This window comes from Genypterus blacodes, unplaced genomic scaffold (assembly GCF_046128005.1).
Source record: "Genypterus blacodes isolate CSIRO-AG114 ecotype Tasmania unplaced genomic scaffold, CSIRO-AGI_Gbla_v1 ptg000003l_1, whole genome shotgun sequence".
Classification (NCBI taxonomy): Eukaryota; Metazoa; Chordata; class Actinopteri; order Ophidiiformes; family Ophidiidae; genus Genypterus; species Genypterus blacodes.
Window position 1 is genome coordinate 5,733,322 of NW_027466817.1, and position 23,375 is coordinate 5,756,696.

Below are 23,375 nucleotides of genomic sequence, written 5' to 3' on the forward strand. Positions count from 1 at the left end.
TTCTCCTCATTTCACCACCTGTCTTTCTGACTTGCCCACAATAAGAAAGACTCCCGCAGTCTTAAAGACATGAGGCAGATTTTCCCTCTACAGCGTGAGCTGACTTGAATAGACAAGATGCTAACACACAGCAAATAAGGCGTGATGATGGGTGGGAAGAGAGAAAGAAAGACCGGTGAGGTGAACATCGAGTGGCAGAGACTGATAGAGAGAGGATTTATTCCAAAAATGTGTCACCTGTCACTCATTTGTCAGTAGGAAAGTACTTCCAAGCGATGTGCTGTGTGCTGTCTGTCCATCTCGTCTACCTCCCTGTCATTCTTTCTGTCATCTCCTCTCTGCGTCCTTGCCCTACCAAAAAGAGAGGGATGACAAGGAAGGTGAACAGTCACGTTTGAAGCCGTTTCTGTCATTGCTTTGAGGCTCTCTACCTCTCCGCCTGTAGCTGCAGAAAGAGAGAGAGGAGAAGACAGCAACTGAGAACAACTTTTTACAGACATTTGAAAGTCAATTGGATGTCACAGAACAGGGATGTGGATTATTCCGGGCTTTTGGGATGTAAATGACGGAACACTGCATAAGCAAAGCAGTAGCACAAAGCAGCATTTAACCATTCGCTCTCTTCCACCCACGTAATGAAAACGCAGCCAATGCTTATTCAAAGTTCAGCACCATTTTAAATTTGGATAGAAACACATGGAGCTATAGAAATAGTTTCTCTCACCGGCTGTATGGTTAGTTAAATCAGCAGGAGAGGTCAAGTCATTAACTCTAAACACAAAGCACAACAGAGGGACTAGAGAATACGGCTTCTTGCTATGAGGATAACAAGGAAAGCTACAGTCATCGTTTTTCGGAAAAGAGAACACACACGATCTTGTGTAATGATAAATGGTAATCAATCCGAGATGAAAACAGAAAATAATAATAATCAGAAAGTTAGGCCTGAATGTCACAAGAGCACCAAAATCAATATGCTTCTTTCACTTGGAATCAACCATTTCTTATTTCTTATTTGTTGTGCCGAATTCCAAAATATGTAAGCGCAAGAGAAACAAACACATAGACGATCAGATAAGCCGTAAGTGATTTCACGCACTTCTTTCTTCCAAAGGTCACCTCTTCTGTTAAACTACGTGTTCTGTCACGGTGTTATTCTCCTTACGTGTCACAACTTCTTTCTTTTGCTACTTCTTCTGACCTTGTTTACATCAGCTAGTACCAGTATGTTTTCGGGCTTTTCTGACACTTGAGCTGTCAGCATGTCATCCAGATATCAGCTGTCTCCCCGCCACATGCCCTGATGAAGATGAAACAGCAGCGGATGTGATCTTATCCCTCCTAAGCTTGGAAAAAGTGCTCGGAGACAATACACTGACTCACAAAGGTTATTTTATTTTTCCGTGACAGTGGTAGAAAGAATATCTTAGGAAGGATCTGTGCATGTGTATCCACTGAGGTTTTGTAGTTGACAGCAAAGGTGGAAACCTTAAGTATCTTTTCTGAATGAGTCCACACATGTCAAGTTAAAGTATATTTTTCTAATTCAGCTGTAGTCGTGCAGGTTTGACGCTGTAGAGTCATTATACAACTTATAATTAAAGAAGTATACTTATAATTTGCTTACATAGATGACACTCATTGAATTTCAAAATCCATCCATACCTGCTTTGGTCCCCATCCCTAAAAATAGAACAAATTATATAAATATATCATTTGAATTCATTCCCATTGAACTATGTGTGTGTTTTCTCCTCTCAGATGGAGCATAGTGAGACGGTGTGTCGTTACTGTGGTGTAAGCTACCTCATTTTCCACGAGTTCCATCAGCTTCAGACCAGACTGGCCCAGACAGAGGCTGAGCTCCAGGGGCTAAGAAAGGTCGTCGAGCGAGAGAAGACCCAGCGAGAGGCACTGGAGCTGGGCCGGCAGCGATGGGAGAGGGAGCTTCACTCGGAGGTGCAGACACAAGCAGAGGCTAAAGAAAAAGCGATGAGAGAACAGCTGGAAGAGAAGAACAGGGAGACGGACAGGGCTCTAAAAGAGCAGTTTGAACGAGACAAGGAGAAGCTGAGAGAAGAGGTGGAGGAGAGAAGTCAGGCAATCAGTGAAGAAAGAGAGAGGAGACTTAGAGGAGACCTCCAAATACAGGTGGAGAGATTGAGGGAGCAGAGAGAAGACCTGGAGAGGACGGCTGAGGAAAAGGAGAAAGTTCCGAATGACGCACTTCAAAAAGCCTATAAAGACTCAGACGAGCTGAGAAAATACCTTCAACAGCTGGAGGAAAGGTGAGGTGTGTGTGTGTGACTGAGTTTGTCTGTATGTGCGTGTGTGCGTGTGTGCGTGCGTGTGTGTGTGTGTGTGTGTGTGTGTGTGTGTGTGTGTGTGTGCGCTTCCCATCCCTGGTGTGAAATGATCCCTAATGCCAGGCTTCTTGAGGCAATTATCTCATGAGTCACACTGTTAACACAAAAACACACTCAGACAAATCAGACAAACTCATGCATCTCGCTGGTTTGTGTGTGTGTGTGTGTGTGTGTGTGTGTGTGTGTGTGTGTGTGTGTGTGTGTGTGTGTGTGTGTGTGTGTGTGTGTGTGTGTGTGTGTGAGTGTGTGTGGTGAGTGAGTGAGTGAGTGAGTGAGTGAGTGAGTGAGTGAGTGAGTGAGTGAGTGAGTGAGTGAGTGAGTGAGTGAGTGAGAGAGAGAGAGAGAGAGCTTTTGTGTGTCAGACGCAAAACCGGCTTTTTAATGACACAGCATATTCCACTGTTATCTTCAACACTTTCCATATTAAGTAACTAGAAATTCTGTTTTGTGGTGATGCTTTAGAGTGAGCTAAAACGAGTATGTGTGTGTTTGTGCAGAGGTGGGGGGTGTATTGGAAACCTGACTGAAGTATTTCCATTCAATATCCCTAAAGTTAGATTGTGTTTTTCAGTCCAGTAATAAGCATGAACAGACACCCCCATCCAAATGTTAGCGGTCACTCTAGGTGAGTTTTTAAGGCACAATAAACTGTACTACACACTTGTATACAAACACACACACACACACACACACACACACACACACACACACACACACACACACACACACACACACATAAAATTCCCTATACTCTATGGGTAGACCTAGCTTGTTTGCTATTTTGTTCAGGCTTGGTAGACAGCGTTTAATCCATGTAATAACATCTAATATCTCCTGTAGTGATCACTTTGCTTGTCACCTTGTGCTGTGTGCTGTGAGCTTGCTGCCCTTCCTGACATGTGTCTGTGGTGATGTGTTTGCTACGCTATCAATCCACTATCTGTTTTTGAATGTAAGCTGATTACCAGCCGCTCTCTCCTTTTCTCTCATACACTGCCTCTCATTCACACACACACACACACACACACAGCTCTGTACACAGTTGTTCACTATAGCCTCCCAGGCCAAGCGGGGGTCAGAAGTTCAGAGATCAGACATAGATAATGATGGATGGCACAGTAATGGCTGGCATGGATTGACCACAGTGGATTTTCTCTCCTGCACCGGCTCTCTTTCTAGCTGTGTGTCTACTCCTCCGCGTGTATTTATTGTATTTATCTGTTAAATCAGCTGCTTTATAAGCTGTTCAACTTGCCAAGATTCTCACCGTACTTCAGTATTGTTCTGTTTGTGTCCAGATGTGCAATATTTGTTCATTTCCTCATGGATATTCAATCATTACTGTCACAACCTGTTTAGAATGTAATTGGCATTTTGCTCACTCTCTTCTGCTTTCCCCTCTGAGCTCCAATCCCCCAACACTTAAATCAGCAATTTATCAGCACTTCACTGCAATTTTACGCCATCTTACTCTGTGTTAATGGACAGATTGAAGAGGCATGAAAAAGAGAGAGAAGAGAGTGAGATAGCATGCATTTGGAAGCTAATGAGGATGTTCTGGATGGCTTCCTACACAGCAGGAGTGGGACTGTGTTGTCATGTGAGATATGTTTATGAATAATGGCCCTCCCCTCCCCCTCAGTGACTCTATAGGTACAGCTTTTGTTGTGAGCTCACGTCAATCTCATGTGGCTCACCAGTCTATGACGTGAGCGGGTAATACATAAACATTGACGTTTCTTGCCAGCCGAGCACTTAAGCAATGGATCTCGACATTTGGATTCTGTTTTGCAAATGCTTGCAAGTTTTGATTTTCATCTTTCTGATGTGGGCTTAGTGGAAAATATTTATGAATATTCTAATGAAAAGTGAAAAGGTTAAAGGATTTTATATTCAACGCAATATGATTCTCATTATAAAATGTATGGTATGAGCAAGGCTGCTCTGTGTGGGTGTGTGATGAATAGTTTAATGGTTTATATGGTACATTTGAGCGTGGGCCTAACAACTGACCTCCTGTGAAAGCAGGCATCATCAGTCCACAAAGCTTAAAAAAGTTTTTTTACTTTATCAAGGACTTTTAGATTTCTTAACTCATTTCTCATGTATAGCCGAAGCTACAGAGAAACAGATCCTGAGTGTTTATTAAAGCTTTGTCACTATTCATTCTACATTTTGTGCTATGAGTCTTCTGACCTTTTGGTGCTTTCTTCCTTTTCTTTTTGAAATCTAAAATAATGAAATAAAAGGTTGGCAGTCATCGAAAATCATCAAAATGTCATTAAACTAAACTGAAGCTAAACTAAAAATGAAACAAAATGTGAAAGTAATAGCTATATAAAATAAACAAATAATTGAACCAATGAAAAGAAACAAATTCTATTTTGTTTGTAGAGTGTAGAGTTTAATAAAAAAACATAATTATCTCTGTTTACCATTGAGCAGGGTCACAATGGAGCTCATGACATCATTTCTGTCCATATGTCTGTGCAGACCAACACACACAACAGTCTTTTGACCTCCTCTGCGACCCTCCTACACGATGAGAGAAGTGATTGTGATGTGTGCTTTGGATTGACTGATCCCTCTCTATCTCTCTCCTTCTCCCCCCCTCTCTCTCTCTCTCTCTCTGCATGTAAACCAGACCTGATTGAAATGTCACTTGTCATATTGTTTGCATAAATGCCTACATGTGCACGAGCGTGTCAGAGTTTGCACGTGAATGACAGGTCTGTGACAGAAGACGGCACTATGAGGAGCGCCGCAATTCATAGAGAGCAATTAAAGCTGACTTTCAAATATCACAGGCTTGACAAGTTGAAACATACAAGGAGTTGTGGATATTATGATGACAGGGCCGAGGAATACGGGGGTATGGGATGATGAACATATCGCTGTGGGGAGATACAGAAAGAAGGTTAGAGAGTTTTGCGGGGGAATCAGAATCGCCAGAGGGCATAAAATATTAAAGAAAGAGAAAGATAGCGCTACAGATTCCATCTAAATCGAGACAGGATGAAACATTTCTGTACATTCAATGCTTGTAATGTTGAGAAATGTGTGTGGGAATTTAAGTAAATCTACTTGCCTCCTCTTGGCTGGCTGCACTCAGTCCTGATCCAAACAGTGTGGGACTCATTGTGCTGGTAACTACTGTGTGTGCATTTACTTGTCTGTGTGCGTTTGTGTACATGCACATCTGGAAAGCATAGGATAATCAGTTTTGCATACAGTCGCAAAAATTTGACTCTGCAGTTATGAAGAATGAATCGTAAAGATGATCATCGAAACACACGCACACACACACACACACACACACACAAAGACACACACTCGGTGGTGTGACTTGCAGGTGGGAGGCATGAGTGGAAGGAGCGACAAATGATGGATGACATCAATTTCTTTCGAGGGAATACTTCACGCCAAATTAGTTTTGCCCTCATGTGGGTTTTTTATCTCTGTTTATGGTCTCCATTAGCAACCATGCAAACAATACATAAATCACAATGCTTGTTCTCCTTCTGTGTGTGTGAGAGAGCGTGTGTGTGTGTTGGGTAATGTGTCATGTCTACCTGCAGTTTGAAGCCTCTCTGTATGCTGAGAGGCTTCAAAGCTGGGATCTGAGGCATTAGTACTGATCCAACTTCAAGTTCAGGTTACCACTTCAAACAGACAAACTAACACACACCGTGCTGTGTGTGTATGTGTGATTGTGTATGGGAGTGTAGCTTTGCTGGAAGGAAACACTCCCTGGTAGAAGTTGACCTGCATTCAGAACTAATGGTGGCTTGCTTAATGTGGGGCTCATGACAACAAAACAAAACAAAAACAACAATATTGTTGTGGTTGTTGCGTTTGGCTGTCAGTGTGTATGAGCGCATGCATGCACACACATGCAAATGCACACACACACACACACACACACACACAGAGACATACAATGACAAGTTTAATTTGTTATCAACAATAGCAGGCAGTAGCATAGCAACCATAGACATACAAGTCAAACACACTGAGATAAAAGAAAAGGTCCTTTAATTAATTGATTAATTAAATTTGACAGGCTGGGAGACACATGCTTTACATAGCCTTCAAGGTAATTTACTTAGCCATAATATGATATCATTGTTTGTACTTGAGTGTGTGTGGGTGTGCTGCTTTGATGATCACAGTTGTTATGTTATCTTTGACGTGGTTACCAGACAACTTATAAACAAAATATATCCAGACCTGTTTGACTGTACACACACGCACACGTACACACAGAAGTTTATCCTCAGCAGAGGATTATGGGTAGTGGATGAGGCATTTATGAATTTGTTTTCATCAAATTTTCATCAAAGCACTAAAGTAGCCTCTGACAAGCCGAGGATTTATTTTTAATGTTTTCAATGTTTGAAAGCTGCACACACAAATTCACTTGTGTGTCCCTGTTTGTATGTGAATATGTGTGTGTTGGACTCAGTGTGTGCAGTACATACACACACACACACACACACACACAGACACACACACACACACACACACACAGTGGGGGGGGGCAGATGACACTTTGATATGGCAAAGCTTTTATATCAGCTGTAATGATGACAGAAAATGCCAGAATATCATATTCACCATGTGCACAAAACACACACACTCCTAGTACACACATGCTATCACATATTAATTCTAATATCAAATTCATCCCAACTCATGTCAAAAGATGTGGAAAGCTCAAAGGCTACTTGGCAGCCCCTTTGTCACAGTAATGCCAACGTTAAAGCTCCAGCCCTGGCACAATACTGAGAGCTGGTCTCTGGTGGCTAAACCAGGAATTGCAACAGAATATGTCTGGTGGACTGTGTGTGTCTCAGGCCACCTTTCCTTCCTGCACCCATTGTCCTCATCGGGATATGATTAGTATACACAATACATAAAGACAAATGGGAAGGTGAACTAGGGACGGCAGGAGAAGAGAAGAGACAGGAGGGATGACATAATGCAGCAAACAGAACTCCTGAAATCTCCAGAGAGGCTCCTGCTGTCCACCCAGGCCGGTCTGGATAGTGTATGTAACTATTTTTGGAATAAGTAGAGCAAGGAGATGTTGATTTATAATGTTTTGTATGTCATGTATCATCTTTCTTCAGAATTCCAGCTGAGTAAAATGAGGCAGAGACAATAAAGGCCTCAACCTGTCTGATCATCATCACCCCCGATTTATTTTCTTTCTCCATCTGTGTGCTTATATTATCTGTTTATATCAATATAAAACAGTATTGAGGGGGTTGATTTAAAACTGTGATGCTCGTTCAACCAGTTTGTCTCTTTTACCAAAATGTGATGGCAAAGTATCATGCATTACGTCGCTTCCTCCTTGTGAAATCATGTCATAGTTTATCAGGCAATAACATTTTTATTCAGAGAAGCAACCAAATTAAGATTATCATCAGATTAACATTTTTGCATATATTAGCTCTTAGGTCTTCTTCTGTTCTATCCATTCAATCCATACAGCCCTCCATACTTGCCAGCCCATGACTGCTTGCTGCCATTTGATATGCTTGTAGATAATGCTGACAGACAAACACGTAAAATGACAACGTGTCATACGAGCGATAAAAGTTCATTACAAAAGTAGGCAAGAACGGGAAAAAAAGGCCTTCACACATTATATGCAAATGATGGCTGGTTGCATAATCTGATTGGAGAAGGATGTTCCAAAAATGAATGCCAGCAACAGCAAAACTGCAATTCCCCTTAAGCTTTGGCCCAGTTCTAAATTTATAAAAGGCAGACGTGATGACACACACATTTTGTTCATGGCCATGGGCTGAAAGTATGCCTGCTAGGGGAAAATAGGCTTTGAAATGTTGACCTTTAGCCTAAATCCCTAAAAAAAATATTAACACAGACACGGTGCTGTTTGACATATTAACTCAAAAACAAGTATTTTAGTTGATGAAACTGCATTCAGCAGGTCAGTGTAGCTGATGTGTGCGTATGGCTGTGTGCGTGTGTGTGTGGCGTGTCCTGACGAGGGAGTTGATTTGGGTTGCTTGCTGGTAGGGGGTACTCTAATCTGGCACGCACTCGCTGGCACTGTGCTACCTTGTTATTCCACTGACAGCCACTGCCCTGGGAATAATTGCACACAAGCAAAACACTCACTCACACACACACACACACGCACACACACACACACACAAATACACACGCAACAAGCACAAACCCTCTTGAAGCAGTGTTCTTTCTGATCTGGCTTTGGAACCAGTGGGGACAGATGGGTGAACAGTGGGAGTCTGGACTGCCATCACTGACAAAGCATAGGCAAGCAGACACGCAGGCACACACACACACACACATATACACACACAGGATCACAGGCTCACTCATACGTGGTCCAAAAGTGGCAAACATGCAGACAGACACGATGAAAATCTCACGGAAAGTCTGACCCTCTCTGTCTCACACACACACACACACACATCAGCTGAGCTGTAGCCACACGCATACTTATTTACTTGAAAACACACGCTCAGACACACACACACACACACACACAGTGTCTCATTCACGCACACAGACAGGATTACTAGAAACATGCACGCTTGCTCTTGCTCTCATGCTCCCTTACATGCCGCTCTTCCTGACACAGAGATAGACACAAACCACGCTTGCACACACACTTCCGCAGTCACACTATACACACTGCTGATGTGTTATCGGTGTTAACTGAAGTAGAGCTTTAGTCAGACTGCTAGGCTCCATCATTCCGCGCACGTCTAAAAGTAAGTAAGCAAGGACTACAGCATAAATGAAGTCAAATATTTGTCATGATTTCTCATAGATCAGATATTTCGAATTTAACTTCCCATATACTTACATACATATACTTCATAAAGCATAAATTATGACATTTCCTATCAACCTTTACTTGCTTATACAGTATAATTCACTTGAAACACACTGCATTCAAGTAGAAAGGCAGCATTCAGTATGAAACAAATATAGCTTCCAGTGCACTGTGTCACAGTTTCTGTGTGTTTCTCCCCATCTGCGCCTTTTTGTCATTGCATGCCGTTTTAGTGTTTGCCAGAAGAAGTTAAAGAGTTAATATTTGCTGAGCATAACTGCAATCTCCCATAGGCCAAGCCTGCAGCAATCACACAATAAACGGATGTCTGTTACAATACTGAATGCTGGTCCTGTTCGACTCTTCCACTGCCTTGTAAGCCTGTGTAGGTTCCTTTTAAATCCTCTATATGCTTACAGGCATTAAAAAGCTCACCACATCCCTTGTCACTTTGCTATTTTCGATTGAGGTGTGAATTTCACATACAGGATCACAGGTGCAGAGAGGGTTCAGCATCCTGTGCTGTAAAAGCATTTAGAACAGAACCACCCACTCACCGGGTAATTCATACATCATCACTTGCCCCCTACAGATGAAGGCTGACACGCATATCCTGTGTTTGTTTGAAGCTTCGGTTGTGCACGTCTTTGCAGATATCAATGATATAAGATGCAATACAAATCGCGGGGGGGAGGGGGCAGTCATTTCAGTTTTTGTCACCTCAGCAGAGCAGCAACAGTGACAGCCAGCGAAACGTCCAATAGTTATGAGGAGAAGCTCAGCAGATAAAGCACAGTAGATCTCATTTAATGGGCGAAATCGTGAGGTGATCCGGTGCAGACCAGTGACTGTTTATGTTTCTGCCCTCACACTGCCCTCTGTTGCCCCCCTGGATATAGTGCTTAATCCTCCAGTGTCATAAAGTATATAAATAAAATAAAGCATAAACCTAGTCTAACAGTTTTGTAGGTCATCCGTTTCATTGTAGCTGAGGTACAGCATACACATCATGCTGACAGTACCAAATTTACTTATGAACTTATAAAAGAGGAAATTGGAAGGTATTGGTAGACAAGATAGGATATTGCTGTTTTGCTTACTTTGAAATGTTTCCTGTGTACAGCCTCTTACATGTATATATGTTATTGCCAATACCTACAGATTGCTGGTAAGATTATTGCATTTCATTGAAATTACACAAGATTAAACTTACTCATGATGATTTGGGTTTCAGATATTTATCTGTTCTCTGCACGCCTCGCCACTCCTCGTGTTTATTCTGCTCGCTATCTCGCTGTCAGATCTTATTTGTGGTGTTTATTAAAGAAGACTGGGATGAGTTCTCTCTGTTTTCTGAATGTCCAGGTCACTCAGTTTGACTGTTTATGTGTCTTGTTTCTCTCCGGAATCTGTCTCTCTGATTTGATTGTTCCTGTCTGGAATGAATCAGTCTGAAAAAAAACGTGACTCAGTTCAGGGGCAAGATCCTCCGCATTTCTAGACTAAATATGTCATAATGTTCCACCAAGGCCTATCATAATTCAAAAGCTCTGCCAACTATGGTTGAGAAATGTCTGTGGTTGCCTGCGGTTGCCAAAGTTTGAGGATACAGGCGGTGTATCTTTTGCAGTATTCAATAATCTATGTCTGCTGGAGAGTTACTAACAGAGCATTCAGGCAGGCCTCTTCAACTCATGAGGTTGGGAAATCTCAATTGACCGTTTTGGCAAATGTTCCAGCAATCATATAGTTATTGATTACTTCAACTAATGAAAAAAGCCACAACAGGATGTAGATGATGCTCATGGTAGCGATTTGGAAGTATTATAAAACTAGAGGGTTGGATAATGGAAGATATCTTTCAACATTTCCCCATTGATCCGAATTGAAACACCACAGCTCACGTTGTAATCTCAGCCATCATGGAAATTTCCCTCTGACTTACTGGAGCTGCATGTTGACCACATGAAGACAACATCCTGCTGAGATGATAAAACTTTATGACTTAAGGAGAAGTGCCTGAATGCATCATCAGTTTCACGAGAGGCCTCTGATATAGTGTTTATGGTGCTGTTCCTAAATTGAGACACATCCGCCTGTATTTCCAAATCTTTAGATAGCTCAACAGTCAACAGCTTAAGACAGATAGTATTTCATTATTCTTTCCTTTCCAATGCAATTGCTTTGTCCATAAATCTCGTGACGTCCTCTTGCTCCGTCTCCTTTGTGCTCCGCTGTCTGTTTCTATCCAAATATTAATTTATCTACTGGATTATCCAAAATGAGAAAGACTGAAGGGAGCTTCATCTCTTCATATCAGTTACCTCTGAGATTCATTTTAATTTTTCATCTCATTCCACTTCTGCACGAGCATCTCCCTCATCTATATCATTAAACTTGCATCATCTATAAGCTCATTTTCCCCCACGGGAGAACACTTTCATTACATTTGGCTTAGGTACTCTAATGAGTGTATATTGCTGTTTCACCCTCTTTCATTTCTCCTCCACCCCTTTGTCCCTTTTCAGGCTGGCAATCGCTGCTTCTGTGAGGGAGGAGGCGAAGGGGCTGCTGGAGAAAGAGAAACAACAAGGCAAAGTTCTCAGGTAAAGACATAAAGTGAATAACACAATAAACATGAGAGGGAAGGTAGAAAGATGGGAAATGTGATTAGTTTGAAAGATACTATCGATAAAGGACAACAGAGAGGAATAAAAGATGACAAAAATCGAGCACGGGTCTGCTTTGGCTTTATTTGCTGCCCACTCCCTGACATGAGGCACAGCAGGTAGGCAGGGACAGATAGGATATAACAGTGTTTTATAACAGACAGAGGAGATAAAAAGAGAAGAGAAAGGGAATTCTGCTGACCTGCTGGTTATTCATGAGAAATAAAGAGACAAGCGGGGAGGGAAGGACCGGAAAACAGAGGAGGAGGAGAAGGAGGAGGAGGAAGGGAGAGGTGAGGTGAGGTGAGATATTGAAATCGGTTAAATGAGTAAACCATTGGCTGAGCAAACACACAGACTGTCTCCCTCTGATTCTCTGGCTTAGCCTTATCACTGATGACAGGTTTGGCTCGTATCTCCTCTTCCATTTGGTGCTGTCAGCCTTGTGATTTATGCCATCTGACATTATAAAACTGCCTCTCGTGAGAAGCAGTTGCCCGTGCTCTTCCTCACTCGGCACGCACGTATACAGGACATACACGCAACCCTAAAACACTTCTCAACCCATCTCGTCTCATCTCCAAATCTGCTCATTTTTAAGCACCTTTAACCACTCAGTATTGCTGAGCTCTCAAAAAAGCAGTAAGTTCACTTTGCATGCAATATCCAACTATGTACGTTTGCGTGTGTGTGTGCAAAATGCCATTGGTGTGTGCGTCCTATCACGCCTGTGTGATGGTGCACTCATTTACGCTTACTTATTTGAGACTGTGTGCGTATGCCCCCGGTGTATTTGACACATCTGTGTGGCACATGCGTGTGTGTGTGTGTGTGTATGCTCCTACTTGTGTGTGCGCATGTGTGTGTGCATGTGTAAGAAAATGGCAAACTGCTCACACCCACATGTTCCTTCGAAAGTGTTCTTGGAATAACAGAATGTTCTATTCCAGCACTTTCCAGTTTTTTCACGTTCATGCTTGTGTGGTTTTTTTTGAACGAGTGCGACTTTGTGTGTCTGTGTGTGTACGTGTGTATGTGTGCCTGTGTGTGTTTATGAGCTCAGGTAGTGATCCTCCGTGTTGCTCAAAGTGCTTTTCATCCGAGCATGTCTCTGAGAGCAAGATGGAGGAGAGAGAGAGAGGGAAGGAGAGAGCTGTAAAACATGTCTGTGCTCTTTTTTTTAAGGACAACATGGTTATTGTTCATCTCCCCGGCATTATCTCCGATTACCCTTTTAGTTTTTGAGCCATTTGCCATTTTGTCACTTATTCAGTCTCTCTCTCTCTCTCTCTCTCTCTCTCTCTCTCTTTCTCTCTCTCTCTAGGACTTTAAGGGGAATTAATTGAAAATTACATTCTAGCATCTGCAGAATCCACTGATGTAATCTGTGATGTGGCTTTCCGATTTACAGCATACAGTATTTAGTCTATACATTAATGACAGCATACTAAACTCTTTTCAGCCATTCTTAATAAGCTCACAGCTAACAATCTCCCCTTAGATTTTCATGTCCCAAAGCAATAAAATACTGCCACTTAATTAAGGAAAAACAACAAATATCCTCATAACTGTGTCTTGTTGAACAGTTTCAAGTCAGAATTTAGACACCACCAACTGTCTGTTCATGTTCTGTATTCACATATCAATAAACTCTTCCACTTTTTGTGTGTGCGTGTGTGTCAGAGGTGTGTGTGCGAGGCAGCGGGAGGCCCTGTGCTCAACTCTCTCCACGCTACGCTCGTCTGGACGTGAACTTTCAGATGTACGGGGTTTCCTCAGCCTGCTGACAGGGACCTGGCAGGGCTATAAATCGCAGATCCTGCAGCACAGCACACAGGTGTTCTCAGGTAACACACACACAAACATACAACACAACGTCCTCAGTTTTAAAGAAGTATAAACACAGTGAGTGAAAGAGGAACAGAGTGAGCGTCGTTTATAGAAGAGGGAGTTTCTTTCCGCTCAGACATGGAACTGACGTGAAAGAGAGAGAAATAAAGGAAGCAAAGAGGAAATAATCTCTTGGAAGGGATAAATATTAGTTTAACTGTGGCAGACATTAATTCTGAGGGCACTGTGTACAATGGTAATGTGTGTTTGTGCACCTCTGTTTACAATCCCTACTCAAACTTTCGCAACCTTTGAAGAGAGTTTAGGCAAGACGAAATACGTTTGTCTGTGAATGAGAGACTGTGAACTTTACATTTTAGAGAGAAACTGGAGGATCGCAGCAACGGCCTGTGTGTGTGTGTGTGTGTGTGTGTGTGTGTATGTGTGCGTTAATCGTTGACAGTAAATGCCTAAGGGAGAGCTCAGCTAACCTCCAGCTCACCTCATGGGTGGGTCTTGTTCTCTCTGCTGCACGTTCCACACAGCTGCCTAGTGTGTGTGTGTGTGTGTGTGTGTGAGAGAGAGAGAGTGAGTTTATATTGATGCCGTGTGAATATGTGTTTGTTTAGTGACATGAGCATGAAGGGTTGCTGCTGCGCACGCACGCACACACACGCACACACGTTGACGCATATCTTCTCCCAAATCTAGGTGTTCACACTGCTTAATAGTGGTAATATATTCTAATATATTACGTGAAGACAAACAGGAAAGGATGTCAGGGCAACTGTGACAGATTTGTGATCAGAATCTACATTTTTCTGTGGCAAATGAATGATCAAAAAAGCTATTTCTTCAATTTTCTCCCTTTCCCGATCAATCAATTCATATCGTATCAGATCAGACCTAATGACCTAATGTAATCCCATTGATGTAGTGATGAATACAATAGTATTTGTATTATTGCTTACTTATTTACCTATTGCATTTTATCACTTTTATCACTATTATGTCAACCCCAGACAGGTGACACGTCCGTACGATCTGTGACTCTAGAGGCTTGGAACAAATAGGACAGGACACACTGAACTCAGAACAGGACACATTTTTTTACACCGCAGAATGTACAAGACACAAAAGCACAGGACAGGACACACAGGGACACAGGGTACGGGACAGGACATTCAGCTAAAAACACATCAGAGGTGTTGCAAAATAAAACAAGGTGGTGGGCCGGGGGAGGGGGGGTGGAGAGTGTTAAAAGCACATGGACACACACTGCATGTACAAAACACATAACTTACCAGTTGTCTGTGTGTGTGACTCAAACTGATATGGGCGTTAGCTGGCAATTAATCTGTGCTACCTGTCTGTCAGCTTTCTGTGGTTAGCATTGACACAGAGAGAGCGAGAGAGAGAGAAAGAGAGAGAGAAAGAGAGAGAGAAAGGGAGGGGGGGATTTCTTAGGGTGGATGTTTCTTAATGTGAACAGATGAATGTGGTTTCTGGTTAGGTGGAGAAGAAGAGGGAGGAGGTGAGAAGGGTGTGGAGTATTACAGTTAGCGGGACAAAGAGAAACGCAATGAGAGCCGGGGAAGATGTAAAGATAATTAATCTATTCACGTTGTGCAGTCAGCTGCCTCAGACTTGTATGACTTGATTTGAAGGTGTTGGAATGATTAATTATAGTGTGAGAGTTTTTCTGCCGACTGACATGACTGAGAGAGAACACAAAGGATTTCCATTGAAACGAGGTGAAAGGGCACGGCTGTGCTGACACTGTATGACTGTGTGTGTGTGTGTGTCTGTGTGTGTGAGAGAGAGTGTGTGAGAGCGAGCCCAATCCTTGAACTGCAGCCATCTGCCAACACCCTGGGCCATCCTTAAACTAAGAGCTATCTATTTACCTGGAAGGCAACTTTGTGTGTTTATGTTTGTGTGTGCGTGCATGTGTGTGTGTGGGTGTGTGTGAGTGTGTGTGTGTGTTCCTTGCCTTCTCTTTATGTCTGTGTCTAATTGTGATTAGGATTTGTTAATTAAAAAACGCTAAAAGTAGGACTTTGAGTGGTTACATCTCAAATAAATGAATCCAAATCAGAGCACATTTTAGTGCAACGATTTCTTACTGACAATTCGAGGGAACAGGAAATCCACGGCAGGTACAGAAGAGCTACAAGACCGCTTCTTCTTAGTTGTATTTGTTTTGTCTCCTTAATCCATTTGGAAGAGAACAGCAAACTCGTCACTAATGTAAAGACGGGTGTATAATCTTGGATTGGATTTGGCTTGGAAATTGTTGGCCTTGACATGGGACGTCAGTGCCAAGACTTGAGACTTACTTGTTACTTGCAAAACATTGACTTTGTCCTACCTCTGATAATCAGCTGGTGCACACGTCACATCACCACCTGTGACTCTTTCAATGAAGGCTGTAGAGCCACAGTCAAAACTGTAAGGTTACACTAACACGTCATCATAGTTTCACAAACGAGCAGCTGGTACTAGATTAAATTTTTTCAGAAGGAAGCCTGGAGTATCTACTGCATATTTCTATATCCATACTAGACTATAATTTTAGGATAACAGGCAAAATGTTGATAACGTCATAGCAGTAAGCAAACAAAGCAGCAGTCTGTAAGGCCTGGTACATGGTGTGTGTGTGTGTGTGTGTGGAAGTGACAGACGGCCAAATTGCCATCTGTGGCAGTCGCAATTGAAACAATGAATGAATTTGAAACAATGCCGGCAGTGTTCAAAGCGATGCAAATCCGCCTCCATGGACAACCGGCCTAGCTGAGGTGAAAGAGAAAGTGCGTATGTGTGGGTGACTGAAACAGAAAAAAAGTAGTGTGTATTTTCCTGTTTTAGTTTGAGGACGGCTTTGACTATTTTGGTCCATTTCTGAGCCTGTAGCATCCACCTCTTCAGCAAGCGTGTGCCAGGCTTTCAGAGTGTAGAGTGGGTGGAATGGTGGAGATATTTTGAACAACTCTATCCTCTCCTTCCTACCTGAAGCACCCAAAGTCTTGTCGCAACAAATCAAGACGATAACTCCCCAAGGAGGACGATCACAGCATAAACAAAGCAAAACAAAGACTACTGATGGAGTAGGAAACCAATGCACAGAAGGCACACAGACTAGGATCCCCCTTGTGATTAATGGTAGGAATTTTGTAACATAAAATGTCATCAGTAGGAGGCGCTACAGAGACCTGACATCATTCACAGAGCACTCAATGGATTCTTATTAGAATGTAATGAGAATTTCAGCAAATTATACAAAAAATGACATACTGTTGCTCTAAATCTGTATCGACAACAACAACAACACACTGGTCTGTGGAATCCAGAAGTGCAGCGTTGTTTTTACACACCAGGCTTTTGCGGTTTAGATGTATTGTGTTTATTACAGGGATAATAAACTAGACACCCACAAATACGTGCGGTCTGCAGCACAAAAAAATGTGATATTATAGTACTGTGGACTTAGAATTCCAGGGTATTGCTGTGTGTGTGTGCGTGTGTGTTTGTGTGTGAGTGTGTGTGTGTGTGTCTGTGTGTCTGTGTGTGTGATTGTGTCTGTGTGTGTGTTTCTGTGCTCAAAAAAATAATCTTCAGGACTATGTGGCGTCGCAGGGTTCTATAGGTCACAGTTACTTACAGTTACAACCATCTGCATCACATTATCTGATACTGTTATAAATCCCAGCATATAAACCTGGGGGCGCTGGGTGTGTACATGCGTGTTTGTGAAAGAGAGGGGGTGAGTGCGAACCTGAGTGTGTGTGTGTGTGTGTGACATATAAAAGGACCACTGTAGAAATCAGGCAAGCTGGTTAACTTTCTTTGCAACGCTTTCCTGCTCCAAAGTATTTGCACTTCTACCGCTGTTTGTGTGTGTGTGTGTGTGTGTGCGTGTGTGTGTTGCATTACCCTGGTGGCCCTCGTCATGTCACAGTGACCCGAAAGCAATTATCGGTGTATTGCTGCTTTGAGGAGGCCGCCCTACACTCCCCTTTTTCTGTAGAGACAGAGAGAGAGAGAGAGAGACAGAGAGAGAGGACGTCGCAGCAACAGAACAAACAGGACAGAAACTAAGTGATAAAGAGAGAGAAAGCCTGAGACGAGGAAGAGCGAAAGAAGGACTGCAGAGAATTAAGGGAGAGAAACGGGGAAAGTAAGGGGTGCAGAGCAAGGAAATGTCAAGCTGACATTGCTGAATTGATTTGAGAGCCCTCCAGTGCCACAGCCACTGTGCCCTGCTGCTCTGCTTTGAACAACTCTCATAGACAACTCCCTCGATATAGACACACACACACACACACTGGGCACACTCCACCATCCGCACTGCTCGTCAACCAAGCACATAACTGTCAGACACAGCGTCATGCTGTAATACTGAATGTTGGTCTTTTGTCTGTTGTCTTTTTGACCCTGTGTAAAGAAGAGGGAGGACGAGTGTCATGCACTTCAAATTGTACAAATATAGCATCAATTGTTAATTCAGAACCAAGTATCTCCTCAGCTAACAAGCCCAAAAGATTGTGCCTGACCCAACTCACAGTCCACATAGAGTTTCAACTCCGGTGCAGTATTACAGGAGATTCTGAAAGTAGTACTGCTTTCAAATCCAGACAAACTGAGTCAACTTAGGCGGATGTAAAATTTTATATGAAATCACTCAGACACCAGATTTAATCTTTGCACTCAGACAGCTGTGTGCACAGAGTGAAGTTTCCCCAACACACCAACATGCCTCCATTTCTCAAATTTCCAGACATGAGTGCTTTTCTCTCTCTCGTCAAGTGTTTCTTCCTGAAATTCTCACACCCACATACAAACACACAAATGTGAAAAAGAGTATTTGGTCTACTTCTTGCAGCTTTGACAGTGCAAAACAAATTGATATCTGCGCTGGTACAATGGAGTTATTTCTCATTCAAAATGTAGCCAGCCGTTCATGTTTTGGTCTCCCTCTGTGATTAGTACATGCAGGCAGAAGGAAAGAATATCCTGACCTAAAATCAACTTGATCATCACTTTGTGTCATCATCAAAAATGATAATTCAACCCTTATATTATTTTACCTGTCTGGGTCAATGAAGATCATAAGTCTGTGTCTGCTGGCAGGAAGGGAAGATCCCGGGAAGGAGAAGACACACACAGCGTTACAATTGTCAGATTTCTCATCTGCGCTGTCTCAGAATGTTGTGTACACAGTCAATCCTGGCTGTCAGAGTACAAATGGACAGACAGTGAAGGGAGGAAACAGAAGCAATACAGCAACGGCTCAGTATCAGATACACATCAACAGAGACAGGCCGTGGTGTAAGCTTTCATGGTTTCCCCGGAGCACATTTTCCCTCTGTCTGCCTTCCATCCTCTCCCTCTCTCTCTCTCTCTCTTTCTCTCTCCCTCCCGTCTCTGTTTCCAACTGTTTCCTTATGTCTGCCCTGTCTTCATTATCTGCTTTGGTTTTCTTTACAGCCCCTACTATTTTTTTCTTTCCTTGCCACCTCTGTCATTACAGGGGCTCTCGTGTTTCTGTCTGGTGCCTCTTTCATTTTGGGTTTCTTTCTTTCTTGTTTTGTTTCTTCTTCCAATCTTATTTCTCTGAGATTTTTTTGTATTTGGTGTATGGTTACACACCTTGCTCAGGTGTGAAGTGCCTGTCTGTCCATGTCTCTGCTCTCTCTGTCTCTGTAAGTCATACCTCATAACTCCCCCCGATGACAGGTCTGGATTTAAGCCAGTATGGAATTCGACTCAAATGCAGCTAGGCTTCTGTAATCTCTGCATACGATTGGCTGGTGAGCCTTTACTGCGTCAAACTTAAATCTCTTTCTCTGTCTTGTCTCTGTCCCATTTCTTCCCCGTGCAATAGAGCTAAGAGAGGAGCTGAAGCTGTCCAGTGTGAAACTTCTGAAAACTACTGCAGAGAAACAACATCTCAGTCAGCAACTGATGTAAGTGATTTCCTTATAAACACCCACACAAGCAAGCACACACAAGTGAGGGACTCACAACGGGGGCCGCAGGTGGAACTATTGGTATTTGGAATATGCCAGTTGAGGAATAGGTTAGCGCTGGGCTTGGCTCGATGTATAATTTTCCCTAACCAATCAAATTCTTCTAAACAGCAACACTAGTCCCAGCCAAACCAGGAAACACTCATGTTCCACATACCAGGCCTGCTAAGCTAAACTCTAACACAATGGTCTAGTCAGGGGTTTAAGGCTTCATAAAAGTATGTCCCTGTGGCTTTTGAAAATATGCTGATGATGAAGCTCTATACGTTCAAAGATTTTGCTGCTCCCTTTGCATTTTCCCCTTGCCTACCTCCTTCATACCTGCACCACTAAACTCAAGAAACTAATCTGAAATGGGAAAAGAGCAGGATTGGAAAATAACGTGTGTAGACAGACCATCGTTGTCACAACAAAATACATTTCCATCAGTAGTCTGTGTGTATGAGCAGTTTTTGACCTCTCCAAATGGAAAGATTATTCCATATTTGGTCTTATCTTGACATTGCCTTCTGCCCTGTGTGTCATCATGTGTATCAGATGTCTCGCATTCTGAATTATGATGTTATTTTTGACATTTTAATCTTGTTTCGGTGATGTCACTCATGATGTTTCAATGTTTCCCCTGCTCAGAATGCACGCAAACAAGCCCGCACTTACGCACAGGAATGGCGATACACACGCACACACACCCACACACCCGCAAACACTGTTACACGCATACAGGCACACAAACATACCCCTACACACAAAGGGAGTACATAGTAAATGTTGCTTGAATGTGGTAATCAAAGCATTAAAGGGCTACTTGACCTGACAGGCTAAAGATGAAGCACTCATTTACTCACTAATGTTTTCCTCCTTCCTTTAGATCCCCCATCCAGTCTCTCCCCTAGACTTTTTCATCACAAACTCTCCCATTAGAATCACTGTCATCTTGAACTCGTAGACTTGAAGCAAACCATTAATTCACATATATGCTTATCTCTCCCATCGTATGACGTTGTACGTGTTTCATTTTCCTGTCAAACTCCTAAACCCACGTCTCACTTTAATATGCGGCTGGAAGTTTCACCCTCTTCTCCCTCTTACTCTTGCTTTTTTTATTTCACTTTCTAGTTTGTCAGCTGACATAAATTAGTTACATTTAGTTTAGTGCGAACGAGTTGAGTAAGTGCAAATGGAGTGTAAATATCTGCTTCCATGCACATATGTGTGTTCATGCATGTGTGTGTGTGTGTGTGTGTAGACAGCCTGCAGTGCTGAAAAAAGAAAGTCACACTGTCTGTCAACCTGATGATCTGTCAGAATATTAACACGCACACAGGCACACATCGTGCTATGTATCACATATGCAGTCATATAGTAGGTGTGTGTGTCTGTGTGTGTATCTGTGTCTGCCTGTAGAGTTGCACTCACATGCTATGGCAATGACTGAAATTGGAAAATGCTATTCTGTCTGTCTGTCTGTCTGTCTGTCTGTCTGTCTGTCTGTCTATCTATCTATCTATCTATCTATCTATCTATCTATCTATCTATCTATCTATCTATCTATCTATCTATCTATCTATCTATCTATCTATCTATCTATCTTATCTTACGGTAGTGTGAGTGTGTGTGTGTAGGTGTGCATGCCATCCGTTACAAGGCAGAGATCACGGTGGAGACAGTGAGGATGGAGGGGATGTTGTGCAGACACACGCGACCCACCCAGACATATGGACATATGCTACAGGGGGAATCAGCCTTAATGCCATGCTGCCTGATGAGGTGTTTGGAGGGGGAGGGGGCGCTCATGTGCGAGGCTTCATTGCATGATACTGACTGTGTGTGTGTGTGGACTGTGCGTGGCTGGGGGAAACAGAGGCTCAAGTGTTTATTTAAGTGGCTCCAACCTGCTGTCCAGAGTCTACACAGCAGCTCTGAAAACATATTATTTTGTCTAACTGTGAATTTGGAGGTAAATCAGTGTTTAATGAAGCTGACTGTCGATGAAAAACAAAATAGCTAACGGCAACATTATTCTGTAGGTAAACGCCACCTAGAAACTCCAGTCAAATTCTGCCGATAATATGAATGAAACTGTGAAATATATCAGTAACTGTATATATTTGTAAAATATATTAACAAGAATCAAGATAATATCATATAATAAGCTTCAAACGATGACTGAAAGCAAGAATTTGTCTTTTCCCATGGTAGAAGACAGTGAGGTGAGGTCTACACTAGGATGTCTGAGTTGATTGACTAACACACTTTTCACTGTCTGTCCAGTTCATTTGATGCTGATTGGCCCCCTGTTCAAACACCCTCTTCCACCGTCCAGTGCGTGTGTGTGTGTGTTATGTGAGTCATTTCATACTACTCTGCATCCTGTTAGCCTCACAATATGTCATATCAGCACCGGCGCTTCCAAACCTTTGATTCTCTCACGATCCGTAAAGAAAAAGTACCGGTTTATTTGTGTGCAAGGTGTGTTGCCATATCAACTGTTCAGCCCTTGACCCCAACATCCATCAAACATCAGCGTTCCACACCTGTTGCTCTTCTGTGGCGCCAGTGTGTTACTATAGAAACACACACACACACACGCATACACACATATTTCAGGGGCGGTTTAAGGACAGTGAGCAGCTTGGGAATCCTTCTGATCCTACCATGCAATCTGATCAGCATGCCAGAGAGACACTCAAGGGCAGCGTGTTTTGTCATGAGCACACACACACATGCTCAGAGAGAGAGAGAGAGAGAGAGAGAGAGAGAGAGAGAGAGAGAGAGAGAGAGAGAGAGAGAGAGAGAAGAGAGAGAGAGAGAGAGAGAGATTTACACACTACCAGATCTTTTTTTGATTGTGCTCAATTTCTTCTTTCTATAACGTCTGTGTTGTTCATCTGGATATTGCTGTAATCATTTTGCATTGATTGCCCAGCATTGGTGGATGTGATGTGAATTTGAACAAAAGTCCTTCTGTCAATGTGCAGTGATGCACAAAAAGAAAAAAATGACAGAACAAAGGAAGAAAACAAGACAGGAAAGAAAGGATGTATAAAATGGGTTCAGGAGGAAAGAGGGATTAAAGAATGAGGGGAAGAGTCTCAAGTCTCAAAAAATATGACTACAGAAGAAAAGTACCACTATATCGTATTTGTACTTTGACCAGGTACACATTGAAAGCGGATGTCTGGGATCACAGTGAGCATAACAACCCCCCGCCGCCCCCCCAGCCCCCCTCTCTCTCTCTCTGACGCATGGTCTACCCTAGCAAACATATGTACATATGCAGTATGTAGAAGCTGTTGGAGAGAGCTTCCTTCTGATTGGCAGGCAATGTCAAGCTCACCCTTTCATCAGAGGCTAAACACAGGCACAGGCTCGGTTGAAAGGATGGATTAGAGGGAGGAGAGGGACAGATGAAAGACAGGATGGATGCACTGAGCAAGGGAGAGATGAAAGTGTGGCTGATGGAATGAGCGAAGGTCAAGACAGAAAGAGCAAAGGATTGATGTGATTGATGTGATACAGCTTGTTTTCATAAGGCTGACATCACTGATCTGCTCGCTCGCTCTCTCTCTCTCTCTCTCTCTCTCTCTCTCTCTCTCTCTCTCTCTCTCTCTGTGCGTGTGTATGTTCAGATGTGTGCAAGAGT

The 23,375-nt window shown here is 42.7% G+C and overlaps 1 protein-coding gene across 1 annotated transcript in view; it reads left to right on the plus strand.

Annotated features, from left to right (window-relative positions):
* Nucleotides 1-23,375, plus strand: part of lekr1 (Leucine-, glutamate- and lysine-rich protein 1) — a 56,297-nt gene that overhangs the window by 15,334 nt on the left and 17,588 nt on the right. Inside the window, exons 3-6 of the mRNA XM_076142683.1 lie at nucleotides 1,762-2,288; nucleotides 11,733-11,810; nucleotides 13,557-13,720; nucleotides 19,588-19,669. Of these exons, the coding sequence (XP_075998798.1) occupies nucleotides 1,762-2,288; nucleotides 11,733-11,810; nucleotides 13,557-13,720; nucleotides 19,588-19,669 (851 nt within the window). The remainder of the gene's footprint in view (nucleotides 1-1,761; nucleotides 2,289-11,732; nucleotides 11,811-13,556; nucleotides 13,721-19,587; nucleotides 19,670-23,375) is intronic.